General features: G+C 33.3%; 1 protein-coding gene across 1 annotated transcript; it reads left to right on the forward strand.

Annotated features, from left to right (window-relative positions):
* Window positions 1-1,444: 1,444 nt before the first annotated feature.
* On the forward strand, window positions 1,445-20,351 carry LOC115886940 (regulating synaptic membrane exocytosis protein 2-like; the record flags this gene model as incomplete). The annotated part of the gene is made up of 6 exons (XM_030906271.1): window positions 1,445-1,523; window positions 5,723-5,896; window positions 6,620-6,756; window positions 7,300-7,465; window positions 17,816-18,012; window positions 20,124-20,351. Coding segments are annotated over exons 1-6 (981 nt in total), but the record flags the coding sequence as incomplete, so codon positions are not given.
* Between the last annotated feature and the right edge of the window lie 753 nt (window positions 20,352-21,104).

The raw sequence follows: 21,104 nt of genomic DNA on the forward strand, positions 1-21,104 counted from the left end.
TCATCACCAACAACAATGGAATAACGGCCACAATCAACACCACCCGGCTGCCGGGCCGGCCATCACACAGGCAAGGAAGGGGCCCAATGGGGGAAGGTCTAGAAACAAGACGATCCAAGCAAATGGCTCCACAATGGCTGATCACGGTCTCCACAAACCCAGAAACGCAAGAATATTATTCGAAACCTGAAACCATTTCACCCACTTCTACAATGATGGCCGCTAGGGAAAATCAGGAAGTTTGGTACCAAATGGATGGCTGCCCGGAACATAGTACCCTGGCTGTTCAAGAATATTTAGACAATAGTCTTAACGGAAACGTTACTGACCTAAATCATACAGTAAAATAGCCAGCAAGGTCTCCTGAAATTTCGCCAAATGATTTCTTCCTCTGGGGCCATTTAAAACAGGATATACAAGGATACAAAATACCCAAATCTAGACGAGCTAAAAAATGCTATTTCTGCCGAATGTGCCAGCCAACCAAGGAATGGAAGGTAAGGAGACTCCCATGATCGCTCAAGTTGGTTCAGGCAGTCGATGGATGAACACTTGAACATCTTGAACCCAAAGCTCCAACACAATTTAATAGTGACCTAAACCAATATTGAATATTGAAATAGAATATCATGGCACTGACCCGGTAAATGACACTTGGCCTTTACTTGAATGGCTAATTTATTTATAAATACATCTTAAGATTTGGAGACAGGGAATGAGTTTCAACAAATAGTAAATTTCAGAAATGACAACTTTAATTTGACAGTTATCTTTCCCTTGACTGGTGCTCATAAGTAAATACAGGGCCACAAGAAAGGAGAACATTTAAAAGAAATCATGATAACTGAAATCGGGCTAATCAAAAATATCTAAAGCTATTCTTTTCAATGTGGGTTTTAGCGCTCTTCAATAAACCTCAATAGAATTCAAATCCCAAACAATTAGGCCAACAATTTGTTCCATTAAAATTTATATGGATTTCTTGTCCTATCCGATCGATTTAACATCCGGTATATCAATCAATTATGTACACCCATTATACAATTTAGAAAAATGTTACCTATTAACATATGAACCTTGTTCCACTATGAATAACATTTTTAAATAAATCATATCTTTACATGTAATTGTAAAATCATAATACACCTAGCATTAGCCCTTTATTTCCGTCCTAATGTCTATCTCTGAAGACCTACTGAATGTTCCCTGTAATTGGCTTTAAGCTTCAAGTCCTATTTTCTCATATGTTACATTGCCCGTGAAGCTGAGTAACAAAATACATCTTTGTCCCATAACAAAATTCTTCTTGCAGCATCCCATTCATGGCAAGGTCGTCAGATGGAACGAGATGATTGGCCACGACATTGAGAAGAGGCAACCAGATGAAGAACTGGTCCAGTGGCCGCCATCTTTGGGACTGGAAAAGTAGTGGGAGGGCGTTACTATGTTCGGCAGCAAAGGTGCTGTTATAGAAAAAGTCAAGAGAGGCAGTATAGCTGATGTCGATGGACAGTTAAGACCAGGTTAATTCGTATTTTTAGTACATAATACAATTTAAGCCAACACCTCATTCTGCACTCTACATTTACTATACTAATACAAAAGTTTCAACTAAATTAGAATACGAAATACCTAAAGGATTATAAAAAGCAAATCTACCACCATTAAGGTATTTTATACCGATTCCAACATTAGCCATTTTGACAGTTCCTCTCAAACTTCACCAGGAGTTCACTGATGATACTAGCCACTTCATTTTGCAAGATATTTTTAAGGTACAGAGGTCCCATTTCGGTGCGTTTCATGGGCTCGTCATGAGTAGAAATACCAAGATGCGGCTTTCAAATTCATCATGCCACCTTTTAATGAATACTAAGAGTTTGTTACATAAAAACCTTTATCATTGTTACATGGCAAATTTTCGTGAGAATTTGTGTAGTTATTGTGAATATAGTCTGTTGAGGATCCTTGGTTAAAGTGGCGGCGAATCGAAAGGGTGAATTTTTGACACTAAAATATTATAGTAGTTTTTTTTTTTTTTTTTTTTTTTTTTTTATTAGGAAACGTGTAAATTGTTGACAGACATTTTCTCGTGGCCGTTCACCGGCAGACATCGCGTTATACAGAATTTTGACAGAAAATCATCGCATTACACGTAATGTCGGTTGGGTGGAAATGTCAGCGGTTTTATTGTTAACACCCCAAATCGTTTGCTACGCAAAAGGGAAGACAAAAAAATCGTTACTGAAATAATAAAAATATATTTATAATATAATCGTATATTATATGATTTATCTATCTCAAATGGATGAGGCGGCTAAAGGTTCTGAATAAAGCGCTAGAGCAATATCGCGCTTTGATAACTGTCTGCAGCCGATTGAGCCAAGATCTTTTATCTGCCCATTTGCATACGGCTTTTAAAAATAAATAAATATGACATTTCACCAATCAACATGCAAATATGCCATATTTTTTTTATTTAATATTTAATATGACTATATTAATAATTCTCAAAATTCCCCATGCCCTTCAAGTGTTAGTCTGTCGTCATTTTAGCGACTAGGAAAACAAGTTCAACAATTTTCCACTGCTCTACAATAAAGAAAGCTATTTCTCGCAATTATAACTCTTGTATCTTATAATATTTTTAGTGTCAAAATTTCACTCTTTCGATTGGCCGCCCCTGCTTTAAGCCCCGTGATCGCGCTAGCAGACATAACTATTTCACAATGGCTACACAAAAGGAGACTCTTCTACACAAAAGTGACAGCCATAACGACGATGCTATGGCGTAGCCAGCCTTAGACTCACAATGATGCTATACATACCTAGTTACCGAAACAGACGTTGCAAGACAAAGCGTCCCAGCGTCTACGTTCAAAGCTTATTATTGCTTATATGGTACAATATAGAGTAAGAAACGCTCTTTAAACGAGCCTTCGTTTGTTGGATTCTGGATCGATCCAGTCCAGGAAAGTTATTAATATTCAACTAAAAATGATCTAACCTTCCCACCACTCTATTTTGGTAGATAGGGAAAATGGCTCTAAATAAAAAATATTCAAAATTTACTGAAGATTATGAAGCTACTATAAATAATACCCATTATCTAGGCAAAATTGTGTAAAACCCATTTTATTATTTTGTTGTAGTTGCGCCCTCTAGCGGTTGTTCTACAACTTTAGAAAATAATTTCCAGCAATTTTCCATAGCCTCTTTTAGTTATAAATATTTTTTCCCGCAACCCCTACGGCTACTTTCTGAGATACAGCTGAGAGCTATTCTTAGTGGGACACCCCAGGCCAACCTTTGACGCGTTAGTGAACTGTTTAAACACAAACGTAGTTAGAGAACTTTTAATGAATTGACTATGAATATTTTCATGTTAAAATAAAATAGGTAAATGTGATAAATATTACCAAAATAAAACTGTTATACTTTTTTATTCCTCGTATAATAAAAGGGTTTCTTTCTATAAAGGTTATGTGAATTGCTCGTAAACGTACGTGATAGACTTTACGCCTTATTTCGCAACGACTTATGTGCATGCTAATCGGTGTTTATATTTCCATTAATGTATATGTAAATGAACAGCAAACACAAGGAACTATAAAGCAGTTTGTTCCAAACAAAGCTTATCTAAATAAACCCGAGATAATGTTTTCCGCTACAAATTGGATACTCGTGTTGTGTGACATTTCGGAAATTAAGATACCACGCCGTTTTACTTTATAATCACCTGTAAGTAGTTTGTTGTCGATAAAATACTAAGTTCATTTTATATATTTTATTCGTTTTCTTAATAGAATTAAATTAAACTTCTGCCAATAAACTTATTAATAAATAATAGTAGTTTATGATGCAAATATACAGATCATACCAAATAAAGTTTTAGTCACGTGGATTAAGATTGACTGGCACAAAGGTTGTTCACATTTACATATTTTCTTTAATCAAAAATATTTTAGAAAAACAAAAGTAAATTATTTATTTGCCATCAACAAAAACTCACCTCCTTAACAGCAATAAAGGGCCATTACTACGCTTTCCTGTTCAAAATATTCTAATAAGGCTGTGGCTTTATCTAACTTGGTTGGGAGTAAACAAGGAAGCACGGTTGGGAGCCCGCACAGAGTATCAGTAGGTATCCAGTAGGTATTCAATGTTTTTGATAGTCTTTATTCTATAACAAGAACCTAATAGTTGAAAAATAATTTTACTACTGGTAATACCAGGCAAAGTGCCCATAGGTAATTGAAAAGAATGATGTTTTATTTTTACAATCGGATTTATCCCATAGGTTATGCTTACCTATGTAAATTAGCAATGTACGACTATTAGTACAAGAGCTAACAACGTCAGGAAAACAAGTACTTTAAGACGTCTGGTTCTTGATATATCTTTTTACTATGCTCTCTGAAAAGCATGCGGCCCGTCTGGAACGTGCCGGTGAACGTTGCGTTCACTACTGCACATTGAAAGAAGATCCCATATTTTATTAGTCATTTAAATTCCAGTATTGAATATAAACCGACCGAGTTTCCATAACTCATCGCGTAGAGTTTCAGACCACGAACTGAGGAGTCAGAGTTCGAATTGTGATAAAACTTTTTTTATTTTATTTTGTTTGAAAAAAAAAAAAAAAAAAAAAAAAAAAATTTTTGAGTCACCAGAATTCATTTAATAATTTTACCATCAGAATATATACGAAAATAAATAAAAGTCTCTTTGCCCTTGGACTCCAGATTCGAACTCGAATCGTCGGTTCGTAGTCGGAAACCCTACGCACTGCGCTATAGAAACATGATCGATTCTAATAATTAGAATTTATAGGACTAAATTAAAAAATATATAGGATCTTTTTCCGAGGCGCAGTAGTGAACGCAACGGGTATCGGCAGCCAGACGGGCTGCAAGCTGTTCCAGAGAGCATAGTAAAAGATATATGAAAGAGCCAGACGCCTTAAAATACTTTATCGAAAACGTTGCTATAGCTCTTAGACTATATTATGTGCACTCACTATTACTATTAGGTATTTTAAAATAATTACTGAGATAAAACTTACCTTTAAGGGAAACGTTTTGTCTGGATCTAAACCACAAAACAAAAATTACAAAAATGCCGAATAATCGTGGAATCTGAAATAACCAATAATGACAATCATATGACAATAATCTTCTCACAAGCTAAAAGAACAGGTACATTTAGTCAACAACCAATTATCACTCCGATTATCAACAGATTTTAGTTATCTCCTAGAGCTAAGAAATAGAAAAAACCACTGACAATCTAATTAATCCTGTCAAATGTTTAACTTGCAAAGTTGAAAACCTTTTTTGACCTCCTAAACGCTATGCGCGTCTGGGATGCTCGGTGACAAAATAAACTTGTCTACGAAATGCCCATTCACAAGCCCTCCAATTTTTCTAGTTATTAATGTTCTGGTCAAAAGCGATCAACAATGATCGAAATAAATAAATAAAATGTGGCAACTTCATACTTTTATAGTAGAGCTAACACCTGAATCCCCAGTGGAATTTTAAATTTAGTCAGTACGACGCCGAATATATCCATGCTTGGCAACAATAAATTTAATAATCGCACCCTCGATTACGTAACATAAAGTTTAATTGGTATCGCTTATAATTGAAATTTACATAAGATACGTAAAGTAAGAGTTAGCAAAGTACATGTCGTAAATTTGTCATTATTTCGTTTTTAGGTGATGAAGTTATTGAATGGAATGGTAGGTTGCTACAAGGAAAATCCTATCAAGAAGTAGCGGACATTATAGCAGAAAGTAAACAAGAAGCGAATGTCGAATTAATCGTGAGCAGATTCATGAGTAGTAGAAGAATGGCTCAAGCTAGTTGGAGACAATCTGTTGCTCAGAGAGGTACGATTAGTTACCATTAAAGAAACGTCTCTCATATATGCAAAAATTATGAAAACAAATTGCATAAGTCGTCAGCAAATATTATTATGTTATAAGTGCAAATTTCTATTTCAGGTACAACTAATTATTAATAACAATTCTTGTTTATTTAACACCTTCACACACTTAAACATGAAACTATTCTTGAATTTGGATTCAATAAAACCAGAATTACAAAAGGTTTCCAATTACAAGTTTAAGAATAGTTTTTATATACGAGCACAAAACACACCGCTGAGTTTTACCTTGGCCAAAGTACACCTTCTTTACACACTCTAGATGTTTGTGGTTGTCTATATGCCTGCTGTCCTCTCAATTTTTCGTTTTTGTGACTTTTTAGATAGATGTGTAGGTCTAGATCAATATGGGAGCAACAACTGTGTGTTTCGGACTCGTATTATCTTGTTTGGCCATAGATAACTAGTTTATGTTACATAAATAGGGCGCAAACTCTTAAGTTAGATTGATATTTTAACTTGCATTACGACCACACTATAGGTTTCTTCACAGTTCTTTAAAATTTATGGATTTTGGTCAATTGAATCTATTTACCATACTTAAATTGTGTTTCTTGTCTACTAATGTACTATGTGCATGTAAAATGCACAATATAGTCATTACACTTATTTTTTTTAACTATACCTAAGTTTATTTTGCTCATTCTTGACTGTAATTTTGCTCTAGGTCAAACAAATATTTCCTGGCCCGAATCAGAAATCTATGAACGTCCTCACGTTCTTGTTACGTCACCGGGTAGTCCAGATAGACAGGAAGCAGCGCCATCTTTGCAAGGTCCAACTAGCGTAGGAGGTCGCGTTCAAGTAAGGGTTAAATTCGTTGTTTGGTTGAAAAATAACTTGGATATAGAATAAAAGAAATATAAAATTAAAAACATAAGCTACAATATAAAAGAAATACCGAAATAATCGAAAAAAAACGGCGTCAAAGTCGGCTGGGGAGTGACGGTCGATGATAATTTTGGCGAAGTCACGCCCTAGACGTCATTTACGTGACTCGAACTCTTCTTTATTTTATACTGGCTTTTACTACCAGTTGGTTATTAAAAAGTTGTAGATTAATTTTATATTGTGTAAAAATGATTTTTATGAAATAGATTTGTTTGTTCTATTCTTTTTTAATTTCTCTATAACTAGTGTTAAGTTTTATGTTAGTTTTCAATAAAAGGCGTCTAGAGATTGGCGTCGCCAAAACTATCATCCATTTTTCGGTTATACGGTATAAGTCTAGGATAAAATAACTGAAATTAAACTTGAAGGAAAAATACTAAAATTTATAAACTTGAATCTATATAGAAAATATTGTAGGATTGATAAAACTAATAAATTTTTTGTTATTACTTGTAGGTGAGGCTTGGGTTCGATCCTACTACGTTACAACTTCTAGTAACAATTATGTGCGCCACTGGCTTGACACCCAGAGCCGGTCAGCATCCAAGAAATCCGTATTGCAAGCTTTTCCTTCTACCAGATCGATCCGAAAAAAGCAAACGACGTACCAGAACATTAGCAAGTAAGTCAATATTTATATAAATAAATAAATAACGTCTTTATTTTTTACTCGGCGAAATTCAGCAGAGCTGTTAACTTAACTAAGGATATATTGTGTGGAACCGAGCCTTGGATTGTGTGGATTTGCAGTGACTGCTTGATGTGCTCTATGCTTTTTGTTCCAACAAGGTCTGTATATGAGGTTGATTTTCGTTCAACCAGTCTGGTTGTTTCTTTTTGTTGGACTCTCCCAGTACCGTTTCGCTAGTTTTATGAATCGCATCCTTTAATTGTGTCCCGCCTTGTTCAGCTTCCAAGGCTGAGATTGAAGTTATCGGTGGAAGTGATTCTTTGATTGAAGTGATTCTCTAGACCCCGTACGTTCAGTCTGGTCATGTTGTTTCGCTTTTTACAGTGTGTATGTTTGGGTTTTAACTGGATTCTCATTTCTGAAATTAAAAGTCGGTGGTCAGTGCCGCATTCGGCATCTATTCTGGCTTTTGTGAGTCTGACATCTTTTAGATGCATCCTTCGAACGATTACGTGGTCCAATTGATGCCAGTGAGCTGATCTGGGATGTTTCCAGGTACCTTTAAACTTGTCTTTCAACATGAACCACATATTGGTGATGCATAGATTATACTCTGTGCATGTTGTTAATAAGCGTTCACCATTGCTATTTACGTTTCGCATTCCATGTTTTCCCAATACGTCAGGCCATATTTCCTGTTCTCTACCGACCGACACGAGCATTAAAGTCACCTAACAAAATGATTCGTTCGTGCTTTGGAATTCGTTGAAGAGCATTTTGTAGAGCTTGGTAAAATTTATTCTTATCCTCAATTTTTTAGCGTCTACGGTGGGAGCGTAGGCACTAATGATGTTGACGTAAGATTTGTCTTATATGGGGTATCTTAGGGTCATAAGACGTTCGGAGACACCAATAGGTACTTCTGTTAATTTGGTGGCGATTTCGTTTTTGATTGCAATGCCTACGCCATGAATTCTCCTGTGTGTTGCAGGATGACCCTTTCAAAAGAAGGAGTAATGCTCCTCAGTGAGACTACCCTCATCCGCAAAGCGGGTTTCGCTAAGAGCGGCAACATCTATATTTAGCCGGTGGAGTTCCTGTGAGACCAGTGCTGTTCTTCTCTCTGGTCGATTTGAATTTATCTTGTCCAGTAGAGTGCGGACGTTCCACGCCAAACGTGATGTTTTTTGTTTCTCCGATGATACGCTCGAGTAGGCACCCCCTCCGGGAGATCCGATTGAGGGGGTATTTTACCTCCGGATGATGATTTTGTCCCACTCGAATGTTCCATCATTGATGTGTGTTAGCTGCGTGAAAAGGTTAAACTGCGACGGTTACGCTGCCGCACAGTTTTGGCTGCAACTGTAGCACGGGATGACTATGGCATAGTGAGGACCGCGACGATAGTTCCCTTGTGCTACGTTCTCGGCCGGCTAGGAGTAATTTACTACTCCTCTTCTCAGAAATATGGTAGGTCTGAGGATTGTATAAGGTTATACCGCCTATACTCGGACGTCAGAGCCTCGTTTGTGTAGACAGGGTGCACCGCGTGAAGGTGAGGTAGACTTCACTACCCCTTGCACCCCAACAGTTTCAATAACTGCACTAGCAAAAAACTAAAATAATTAAATTTTATGACAAAACCACGATTTCAAAATTATTTTAATGCAATCAACATGATGGCGGCGTCTAATACATTCTGATGATTTCTGATTTCTACCGTTGAAGCTCTGCGGTCGGAATTTGTTGAAATCAACTGAAATGCACCAAGCCTATAGAGTTGATGGGGTATTTTAATTCAGTATTCAGTCTCAGCGCTTTGACTTCAAAATATTTGATTTTTTTCGATTGTAACTTCTAAGAAATTTCTTCGAATGGCTTAGACCTTTGGAGGATTCCTATTCAAGGTTACAGATGGAGTCTTCCAGGTTCTTGAGTTGCACTTTAAATTGGTTTCCACATGGACGCGAGTACTTACGTAGAAAAATGAAGCGTGTGTTAAGAAACTAAGTCGCATAAAAGTCAACCATAAAAAACGCGGTATTTCGCAAAAAGGTCTTTACGAAAAAACGGACGTGTGCGACGACCTTTAGGATACCGGCCTCATCGGCATAGATAAAACGTTCGGAAAATAAATCACACGCGCTACCACTGTCCGTCCCGTCCCATCGTCCTTTCGCTAGCCTCGCTTTTTTCGATCTTGGCCCGTGCGCCAAATTATGTTTTTGGTCCTGTCTCCTTTCGCCCGGTGCGCCTACATAAATTAGGGGAATAGGAAATGGAATAAGAGACGAACATCAAACGTATACCGAGGTAAAAAATGGATTTGAAAATGAAAACGTTTATAATCTGCTGAAGAAATTATTATGTTTTCATGGAGTCTTGTATGGTATTACTCAATTATCAATGATCTTCGGATTGTTACGGGTTTTCTAACACCACACTGTTTCCATAATGACCACTTCAGTAGATTGAAGCTAAGAGACAACGGCGAATGCAGATTCTGTGGAATAAATTTTGTTTTCACTTATAATATCACAAGAGCTTAAATTATTTTCGGAAATTTTTTTGAGGGCACGAATATTTTGAAAATTAATATATAATAATTTTCCTAAAATATTCGTGCCCGAAAGAAAATTTCCAGGAATAATTTAAGCTTGCGTGGTATTCGGTAAGAAAATTTCACACCTAAATTTGAAAAAATATTATTCCAACATGACATTTAAAATAATTTCAATTTGTTAAGTTGGTAAGGTATTGATGTTTTTGACATATTATGTGTTTTGTCATTTTTGTTTGCGATTCTGTCATTAAGCTATTACTAGTTTTAAAACGTCTGTACGTAGAGTAAGAAGTGTATAGCGAAATGTCGCGATTTGGAAAAGTAAACCAACAAGTCATTAAAGAAGAAATTGAAAATATAAAACCAGATAACACCCGAAAATCAAAATCAAGTGTATGGAAACAGTTTGTTGAATTTTGTGATGAAAAGTCGTATAATATTCATGAGTGTATGAGTGTAGTACAGCTGGCTACTATACTGGAGGACTACGCATTTAATATGAAAAAGAAAAATTTTGAAGATTATAAGGAAAGTGTGGTCAAAGTGATGTGGAACTCTACTGCTAAGCAGTTGCAAGAAATTTATTACGAAAAATATAAAATAAAATTTAATCCGTTTTCTGATGTGGAATTTGTGACCGCCAGAGCTGCACGCGATGCTAAGCGCAAAATACTACAGAGAGATTCAGCAAAAAGAAAAGTGAGTGCTTCAGCCTTAACCAGTGACGAATACAAAAAAATTATTGAAATGTGGGATGAAAATACTCCAGATGGGTTGCAGCGTAAATTTTTTCACATAGTTTCACATGAGCTGGCATGGAGAGGAGGGGAAGGACATTCTGCTTGTATCCAATACTTCAAAGAAGAAACTGATAATTTCGGAAACCCAAAAGGTCGGATAGAATATAATCCAATTTTCTCTAAAACCACACAAGGTGGTTCTAAAAAACTGTCGGATAGTAAATGGTTGATTAGAAATTTCGAAAATCCACAAATGTGTCCGGTTCGCTTGTTTAGAAAGTTGATGGAAAAAAGGGGAAATCTTATTCAAACCGACAGACTATTCTTAACACCAAACCCATACTGGAATCAACCCAATTCGAAAGGATGGTACAAGAATAGCCCAGTTGGTAAGAACATTGTATCTTCATGGTTTAAATCAGCAGCTTCAGATATAGGAATTGACACTAAAAAAGTTAAAATAACCAATCATTCTGCAAGAGCAACAGCTGTTTCGAATTTGGCCAAGAAAGGAGTTGGTGAACAACAGCTCATTAAAATTACTGGACATAGTAATAGTCAGTCGATCAAACCTTACTTACAGTTGGACGCTGAACATCATCAACAGATGATTGAATCCATGAGGAGCATTTCATCAAGTACTAGCCAGTTCAATCATGATCAGAGCACAATGCAAAATAAAACAGAAAATACCCAGATTCAAACCACCAATTCAAGCCAGCCTACAAACATTTACAATAATTGTGTTTTTAATATTAATAAAACCTATAATTACTAAATGTGTTTCGTTATTATTTTGCTATATTAGTCGATATCATTAAAGATTTGGCATTGAAGATAATTCAACATGAAATAAATTCTAAAAAAATCATATAGATATATCCATCATATTTCGTTAAATAGAAAAATACCAGCTTTAGTTAAATAAAGGCGGCAGAACTATATTTTTTAGAACATGGCAATTTCGAAGAAATTCATATGTAGGTATATCTAACATATTTCCTTAAATAAAAAATATTACCAACCTTAGTTACATCAAATGCTAAAACTCAAATGGGTAATATTTCAATATATAGACATTGTAGTTATTCACATTATGATTGTAGATCTTATGTTTACCTTTTCAACTGTCAAAAAATTTCCACTAAAGTTTCGTGGCGCCTCGAAAAAATTTCCGGAAATTTTTTCAGTTGCCATGGTAACTAGTCAACATTAAAGCATGTTATTGGTTGAAAAGTAGAGGTGTGAAATTTTCAGTAAAACTTTGGATATATTTCTTTATTAAACACCATTATGTATAAACAACGCTGAAATTCTATCTTTTTCTATTCTAAAATTCGATTTAATTTTTTTTAATGTTATGTATTTTAATTTGATTTGAAGTTTTTAATGTTATGTTTTGCATTCAATAGAAATAATTTGTTTACATGTTGAGATATAATAAAAGAGACTTATTAAGACAAATATAAATATTATTTTTTACAAAGAAAAATTGGTGTAATTGGAATGAAAAGCGGAAAATTAATATATCTAAACTTTTAAGCTTCATTCAGAACCTCGCGATTAGTGAAATAAATTAGTGGTTTCAATTACACTTTATAGTTTTTAGTTTACGATCATTCACAATATATAACACAAATGTATAAAAAACACAATTAAAATTATTAAAATATCTTAGCAACAGCTTGCGGTTGTATCCACAGAGAAAGCATAATATTTAGCTACTACCCTTGTATATGAATTTTTAAAGTAGCTCAACCTAAGACGTTTATGGATGTAAAGCACCAGATAGCGGGGCGTATTTCACAGTCTTTTACTAGAGAAAAATATTTTTTGTTACTCTGAATTTTGAAGCGGCCAATAAAAACAGAGAAAATAAAAATCGATAATTTTCGGACTGTGCCAATTGGTTACTAATCGACCAGATACTTTTTGTCTATTAGATATGCTATAAAAGCTGGTAATTATACAATTCGACCATTGTAAATACCCGACAAATTCCGCAAGGCCGACGAGGTCGATGTTTTTCACTGATAAGAAAAAAAAATGTTTGTTTAGATAATTTTCGAGATATTTTTTCTTTCTGAATGCACATTTTAAAGTATTTTATATTCTTTGTCCGCTTGATCTATTATACTGGTCGCACGTATCGAAGTTTTATTTCTTGTAGTTTTAAAATATTTTCTTGTTTCTTTGTAGTTGTAATGTAAAATTAGATTAATTTATTAAGTTTGATTATAATGTTTAGTGTAGACTACCAGAAGAAATTTAGTAGTGTTTTTATATTTTATTTTGAAGTTAAGTAGTAGGTGAAGGGGTAATTTGGTTAATTTTTCTTTATGTTTGATTAATTAATAAGTTTGATAATTTGTTTAGTGTAGAATACAAGAAGTAGTTTGTGTAGTGTTCTTGTAAGAGATTATATTCATTTATTTTGTAGTTGAGTAGAAGGTGAAGGTATTTGGGTATTTTTTTCTTTTTGTTTTTCTTCTAATAATTATTGTAGTAGTTCTTTTAAATATTGTGATAGATACATTATAATCTTCCTTCTACTTTTCTGGTAGTTGAATATACGAAAAAAATCTGATCAAATTTATTTTAAATGAAATTAATCTAGTCTTATTAATTAATCAAATTAAACTAGTCAAATAATATTAATTGCAATCAATTATTAAAAAATATTAATTATTTTGGAAAATAACTTTTGAAATGGAGTATTATTGATAAAATTTAGCCAATTTTTTTTACCCAGTAGCGTATTTCAATATGATCTTATCATTTATCACTGTATAATAACTTTGTTGTGGCAGAAAAATATACCAGTTAGTTTCAAAATATTATTTTTTTTTCAAACGTCACAAAAGTATTAATTTTTGCCACGTGATTGACAATATAAAAAAGTCATTTTAACGCCTAGGCATAAAAGTAAAGCACTTTACGCCTAAGCATAAAAGTATGAAAATATATTATTAAAATGACATAAGTCTCAAATTCAACGAGCCGTAACCATAGTTTCTCGATATATAATTACTCATGGTACAAAGAAAACTTAACAAGGTATGGTCGATAGCGTCTCCAATTTCGTTCAGTTTGCGCATATCGCCTGTGACGTCATATGCCATACAACAAAATATCCGTATTGTTCAATTGCCACTAATAAAAAAAGACCTAAAATAGACAACCCCTAAAGTTATGTAAAATCATCGAGCTGGACATTTGAAAAGTTATGTCACATTATACACATTTATTGTGTGTCATCTGTTTGAAAATTTGAAATTGGCGCGTGGAGCTTGCCGACCAATATTGCTGTTTATCGCCTGTGACGTGGTGACCAACCTGCGCAATATCATACCTTGTTTTTTTTGTATCATGATAATTACTTACAAGGTATGAGTTTTAAATATTTTTATATTATTTGGAACGTTTGAAATTGTTCAAAACATTATTTGTGGCGTTTGAAAAAAATAGCATGTTCTATTCGGAGTAAAAATGACTTTTGTGCTTCGGCTGTATGTCAAACCTACAGTCTCGCCACGAAAAGTGTCATTTTTACTCCTAATAAAACAATATACTAGAAATTTTTATGTTTTAACGGGCTTTGTGAGTTAAAACATAATGATATTTTCAGTTTTTATAATTCTTGATCGAAAATAAACGGAGTCAGCGATGGCTATGAAATTAAGGTCGCTGTCATTTTATATGTAAATTTATGTGGGAAATGTCGTCGATCGTCATTTCCCTGCCAACTGGATGCCGTTTTTTTTTCATATGGTACAAAGTTAAAGCAAACTTGACTCTGACCATGTTTTACGCTAAGAAAGATTTATTTCGTGTAATAAAGATTTAAATGGTGTATTAAGTACATAATATTTCTTTAAATGTCAAATAATATTATTGAAACAAATGCCAAGTTTTATTTTTAATTAAGAAAAAAATTAATCAAGAATGTATAAATGTTTTGTTTTCAAAAAAAAATTATCTTAAATTCGTAAAACCTCAATTTAGAATAAAATGATGAAAGAATGAAATAAAATGTTATAGCCCTGGATCAAATCGAAATAAAGTAAGTGTATGTAACTTTTTTTAAATATTAATAATTACCAGTAATTAGCATTAATGTAACAACATATTGAAAATTGTTATTTCTTTGTTAAATACGGTTTAGAATCCTTAAAATAATAGCAAAAATAATCGAAAATCAACAATGAAATAATAGTTTTGTTTAAATTTCTTAATCAGCTGAGCCCTATTATAGTTCGCAAAAATCCGAGCTATATTATTACATTACTCTGAGGCATACCGCAAATAATCGATATTTTTGACTCCGCCCCTAATCACATGCTTCATTCCTTTAAAGCTTTACGATTTGTTCACCAGAGGCAGCACATTTTGTCGAGAGGTTGACCAACTGTAAGAATATATAAACAAGGCTACTACTAACCACCCCCAAAAAATATTTGCACTTATTTAACACTCACCCTGTATATAAACCTATCCATAGTTAACTTAAAAAACATGAGAAAGGTTTTATGGCGAAATAAAAAGATTGGTACTATCCGCAATTTTTCTGTCATCATCTGCCGGAATCTTCGTGTCTTTCATGCAGCGTATACTTAATATAACGCTTAAACATTGATTAAGACGTAATCGGGCAATGATTGAGCGCATCAGAGTAAATCAGTGTGTGTATAACTTTATTCTGGGGGCATACAAGAGCGGAATCGCGCACATCGACAGTTACACGACAGACGCGGAGGGTGCGGGGAGGGGATATCGGACGCCGCATTTTATTAATAAACAAGGCGCACAAAGTAACAGCCTGTCATTGTGTGCGAGTGTGTAAAATTAAGCGATCGCCGTATTATGGACCTAGCGGTGTCGAAAAGGTATAAAATAAACACAAAGCGGTACGATACGCATTTTGTAAAAAATATTCCAATTTAGTTTTTAATAGTATATTTAATCTTATATTTTAGAAATTTAGGTAGTATTGGTATTTTGATTAAATCTAAATTAGTTTTTTAAATATTTTTACTTAAATATAATTTATTAACTAGGTTTTCGAATTAAGATTTCATTTTTACGAAGTACAACAATTATTAAAATAGTTGTCTATTCTGATTTTCATCATTTGGTTGTAGATTTTCTTTTTTTCATTATTTGGTTGTAAATTGATTATTTATTGGCTGTTATCACTAGCGTCAAAAAATCCAAATATTAACTAATACGATTATACTTAAATAATATGATGTATACCGGGTGCGTCTCAAAAGTGGCTCACCCCTATAACTTTTTTATTTTTTCAGATAAAATAAGGAGATTTGGTAAGTTAGTATATGACATAAATTGGAATTGATTAACTTATTCAATTGCTTTCGGTCACTTCCTGTTTCACCGGAAATTACTACAACTTTTGATTTGTAAATGGCACTTTCGGTATTTTTTTACTTTATTCCATTGAAAATGACACTCTAAATCTAATGACATATCATATGTCAACTTTTGACGTATTTGCTCAAAAACAAATTGTATTTTAAATTTCAATCTAGAGTGCCATGACTGCGTTAAAAACACTAATTTGTAATCAATGAGTCTTGGAAAAATAGATTTGATCGTCTAATGTTTTTAGTGTCTTGTCCTGGCCGGTCAAAAGATGCCCAAATCGTATTTTTAATCATATCTCAATTTTTTCAAATGGAACGACGGTGGCTCATTAGCATATTTGGAAAAAGCATTTTTTTACGAATAATTTGATACCACACACTTGCTATTTCGAGTCAAATTGTTGTTATGAACCCCATGTTACAATTTTTAATAAACCATATGCGAAAATGTCAAAAGTTGACAATATGTCATTCTATTCAGAGTGTCATTTTCTATCGAATAAAGTAAAAAAATAACGAGGGTGCCATTTAAAAATTAAAAGTTGTAGTCATTTCCGGTGAAACCGGAAGTGACAGAAAACAATTGAATATGTCAATCAATCTCAGTTTATGTCATATTCTGAAAAAATAAAAAAGTTATAGGGGTGAGCCACTTTTGAGACGCACCCGGTATAGTACACTATTTTTATATGAAGTACTCTGTAGTGTTTTCATACCATTTTTTGTAATTGTTGACTATGCGGGCCCAAGTTATCCATGCTAATTTCTTAATATCATAGACCCATCTTAGGTTTGGTCGTCTTCTAGGTCTCTTAATTCTTTGTGTGTACGTACCATGCTGTAATTTTTGTGGCCCATCTGTTGTCCATCCTTCTTTCCACCTGGCCATTGCCACTTGACGGATTTGATTCTGTGGATGACATCTATTACCTGGATCTTTTTTGTATCCACTTTATTCTTTTACGGTCTTTCATGGTTATTCCCAACATATTTCATTCTAGATTTGACTATGATTCAGTTTCTTCCATAAATACTCCATACTAATTTTATTCTTCTGTTGATTTCTGGTAGTAGAGATTCCAAGGTGTGTACTAGTTGTCCCAAATAAAAAAATTCTTCTATTATTTAGAATATATTTTCTACTAGTTTGTTGTATATTACTTTAGTTTTAGCTAAATTAATTTTGAGACCTACCTACTGTATTGCTGGCTGTATTTTTAGTTCATTCATTTGTGGGTTTGTAGGTAATTAGAACTATATCATCAGCGAATCTTAGATGGTTAAGATATTCTCCATCTATTTTTAATCCTTTGTTAATACACTCTAATTGACGGAAGACTTCTTCTGAATGATTTATATAAGTCTTTTTAAATTTGATTTAGCGACTTTTTAATATTTCCCTTGTTTTATTAACTTAATTTATACGTTTTAGTAGATTTACGCGAAATAAACCATTTTGTTTGTACTATATTTGGAGCGTAAATGTCATTTGGTTTTAATTTAAGGCCATAGTGCAATTCCGGTAATAGATATACGCTATATGCAATAGATTACGCTCTATCTAACAACGATATGAGTTTTAAATGGCTCTGATGTCCTTAATTTATTACAATTTTAGGTTAAAGTGTTTAAAATTCATTTAAAATTGTTTTAGGTACAACAGAACCTATGTGGAATCAAACGTTTGTCTACTCAGGTCTTAGAAGGGCAGATCTAAGAGTTCGGGCGTTAGAAATAACTGTTTGGGACTATGTAAGATACGGGGCAAACGATTTTTTAGGAGAAGCAATTGTGGAACTGTGGCCCTTAGATGAACAAGCTGCATGGAGAACTTTAGGACCTCACGAAGAGGTAATTATTGCTTTAATTATACTATCTTAAACTAGTGTAAATTTAAGTTTTTGGCTGTTAGATCTGACCTATAGGTCTGAGCGAGGTATTTTATTATGAAATTTAAAAAATATATTTTTAGTAAATTTTTAATCTATAACCTATGTTGCCATTTTTCTTAATGTTTGGAGTCCAAATATACCACTCCCAATAATATGGGCACTTATTTAAGATTCTACTGTATATTTAATAATATTTCTGATGATGAATATTATAACATAGCATTACCAAAAAGCATGTTAGTAAAAAATAATGGTTTTGTAGAAATACTAATGGATTCTTCATAGAAGATATTATTATATATTTTTGTTGTGATATATTATTATATTTTTTGTATATAACCAAAACAGCTTTCTAAAATAATTTTTTCTTTTATTATTTTCTTTCTATATAGGCTTCAAGAAAGTTTTATAAATTTGTTTACAACTGGCCTTAGTGACTTTTATATACAGTATGTCCCCGGATTGTCTTTAGAAGAGGAGAAACACTTTTTTTATTCTTAACATTAAAAAAAATGCATTCCTTATCACAAAAAACGTTCGCTTGCTCTAAAATCGTTAATTTCTTTTATATTTTTCTAAATTTCCATACCATTTTAAAGAAAAATAAAAATTATCTATCTGCTGTTGACTTTTTTTTGAAATCGAAACTCGTTTCTATGGTAATATTATTTCGTTTTCACTCTTTGATAGATGGTTCTTATTAATTCTGATTAACATCACATATCTAGCTATACTAAAATGTTAAAGAAGCACAAAGTTTATATATTTCATTGATACCGAAACGGTGACACTAGTTATCAGAAAAGGTGATACTTTAACAGTAGCAAAAAAATATCAAGTTAATCAAAATTAATAGTAATAACAACGTTTTAATAATATTAATTAATAAATAATCACGTTATTGTAGAAGGTAGAAGTATAAGTAAAAAAAATAACTCTCTAAAAACAAAAACTTGAACTTTCAAGCGATTTTTTTATAATTTAGTATTTTTATAGATCTATGTTGACAAAAATTTTTAATTAATCAAATACTATAACCTTGATAACATCCTATCCAAATATTTTTGCGTTTAAATTTAATGCGCAATATTTAGAAAATGTTGTTTTTCTCTTGCTATTTTCAGTATTTACATATTTTTTACGTCTTAACTGTTGAAGCCTTGAACCAGGAAGTTTTCCTTGGAAGAAAAAAAGACAAAAACAAAATAAACTAAAGAAAAATATGCAGCATTACTTGGTACGCAGTACAAAACAGAAAAACATAAAAGAAAATCTTATAAGACAAATATTATTGTAGTTAATAGAAAAAATATATATACAGGGTGTCCCCATATTCCGTGGACATAGAACTATTACGTATTTCTGGAGTCAAAATTAGTTCATTAGACACAAAAGTGCTTCGTTTTTCCGTTAGAGGGCATTAAATTCATAAAAATAAACTCATTTTTTAAGAAGAACCGATGTTCCGATTTGATTGAGATTTGGAGAGCCTATTTTAAAAATGTGTCTTCTTTTTAAGGTTTGAGACCCTCTAACGGCCAAACGAAGAATTTTTGTATAGAGGTAAATTATTGTGTCCAATTCCAAAAACACGTAATACACGTTATTTCTAAATCCACGGAATACTGGGACATATTGGGAGTATTGGGACTCTATACATATAAAACTTCCAGTGTATAATTTCCGTATATATTTGATAATGGTCCTTTAATATAAAAATTCATAATAATAATAATAGCTCCCGTATCCGTATATAGCTTTTAACGCCTTGGGAGCAGCCGTTCGGTATACAAGGAAGGTAATGTGACTAGCACTACGTTTCAACCGCCTATTATTACCTCAGGATTGTGAATCCCAAGTACTCATTTAAGGCTGAGTCGACCTAGGTACCCAAACTATTTTTATTTTAATAAAAAATAGTCGGCTGATGAAATGCCGGGTGTAGGATTCGAACCCACAACCTTGAGATTGGTAGACGAGAGCCTGTACCTCTACGCCACCTGGCACCAATAAAAATTCATAATTGTATAAATAATCACCAATGAAATGACATAATAATATCTTTTTAAGGTTGCTCTGACGCCCAGTGAACATCTATCACCTCCAAGCACAGGCAGTCGATTTTCTGACAGCGATACACCGTCAGAGTGTGAAATCGAGGGTGGCAGAGAACGCCGAGGTGCCGACGGTGCTAGTGTAAGCAGCGTGGGCAGCTCGTCCAGTCCTCCAAGGGAATCAGAGAGAAAGTCTAGAAGAGATCAGGAATCAATGCAATCGTACAATCAAAAATACAAAAGGGTAAGATAGTTATTATTTTAGAATTATTCCCTAGGCGATTCTAGTGTAGTCACCTTAGTATTTAAGGCAATAACTTGGGAACATAAGATTAGCTTCAGCTTCGTAGTTAGTTCAGCGTAGATGTTGAGCTGGTTTTGAAAAAAAATGACTGGCTAATAAATAAAATGTGTATCATGATAAGTAAAATTATGAATATTTTAATAATTTAAATAATGAAATTACATCGCTTAGTTTACACCAGAATTGGAAAAAGGTTATATTATTTTTAAATAATTAGGCATATTGTTTTATTAGGAATAAAAATGGATACTTTTTGCGGTGAGACTGTACGTTTGACATACAGCCGAGCCACAAAAAGTTATTTTTACTTCGAATAGGACATGCAATTTATTTCAAACGCCACAAATAAGTTTTTAAACAATTTCAAACGTTCGAAATAATATAAAAATATTTAAAAGTCATACCTTGTATGTAATTATATATTGAGAGACTATGGTTACGCTCGTTGAATCTGACACTTCAAAATATATTATTAAACTGACATAAAGTGTCAAATTCAACGAGAGTAACCATAGTTTCTCGATATATGAGTAAAGTCTGTTCACCACGGCATTTATTATTTTTTTCTTGAACTCTTCATCAGTTTTACGATCCCTTTTATTCCAATCCTTTGAACTGTTGAAATTCCTATTTCTAAAGCTTCAGCAAGCATTGTATTTACTTTATTATTATTAGGGCGTCCACGGGCAAGAA

The sequence above is a fragment of the Sitophilus oryzae genome, unplaced genomic scaffold, assembly GCF_002938485.1.
Source record: "Sitophilus oryzae breed Bouriz unplaced genomic scaffold, Soryzae_2.0 scaffold_53_pilon_pilon, whole genome shotgun sequence".
NCBI classification, from domain to species: domain Eukaryota; kingdom Metazoa; phylum Arthropoda; class Insecta; order Coleoptera; family Curculionidae; genus Sitophilus; species Sitophilus oryzae.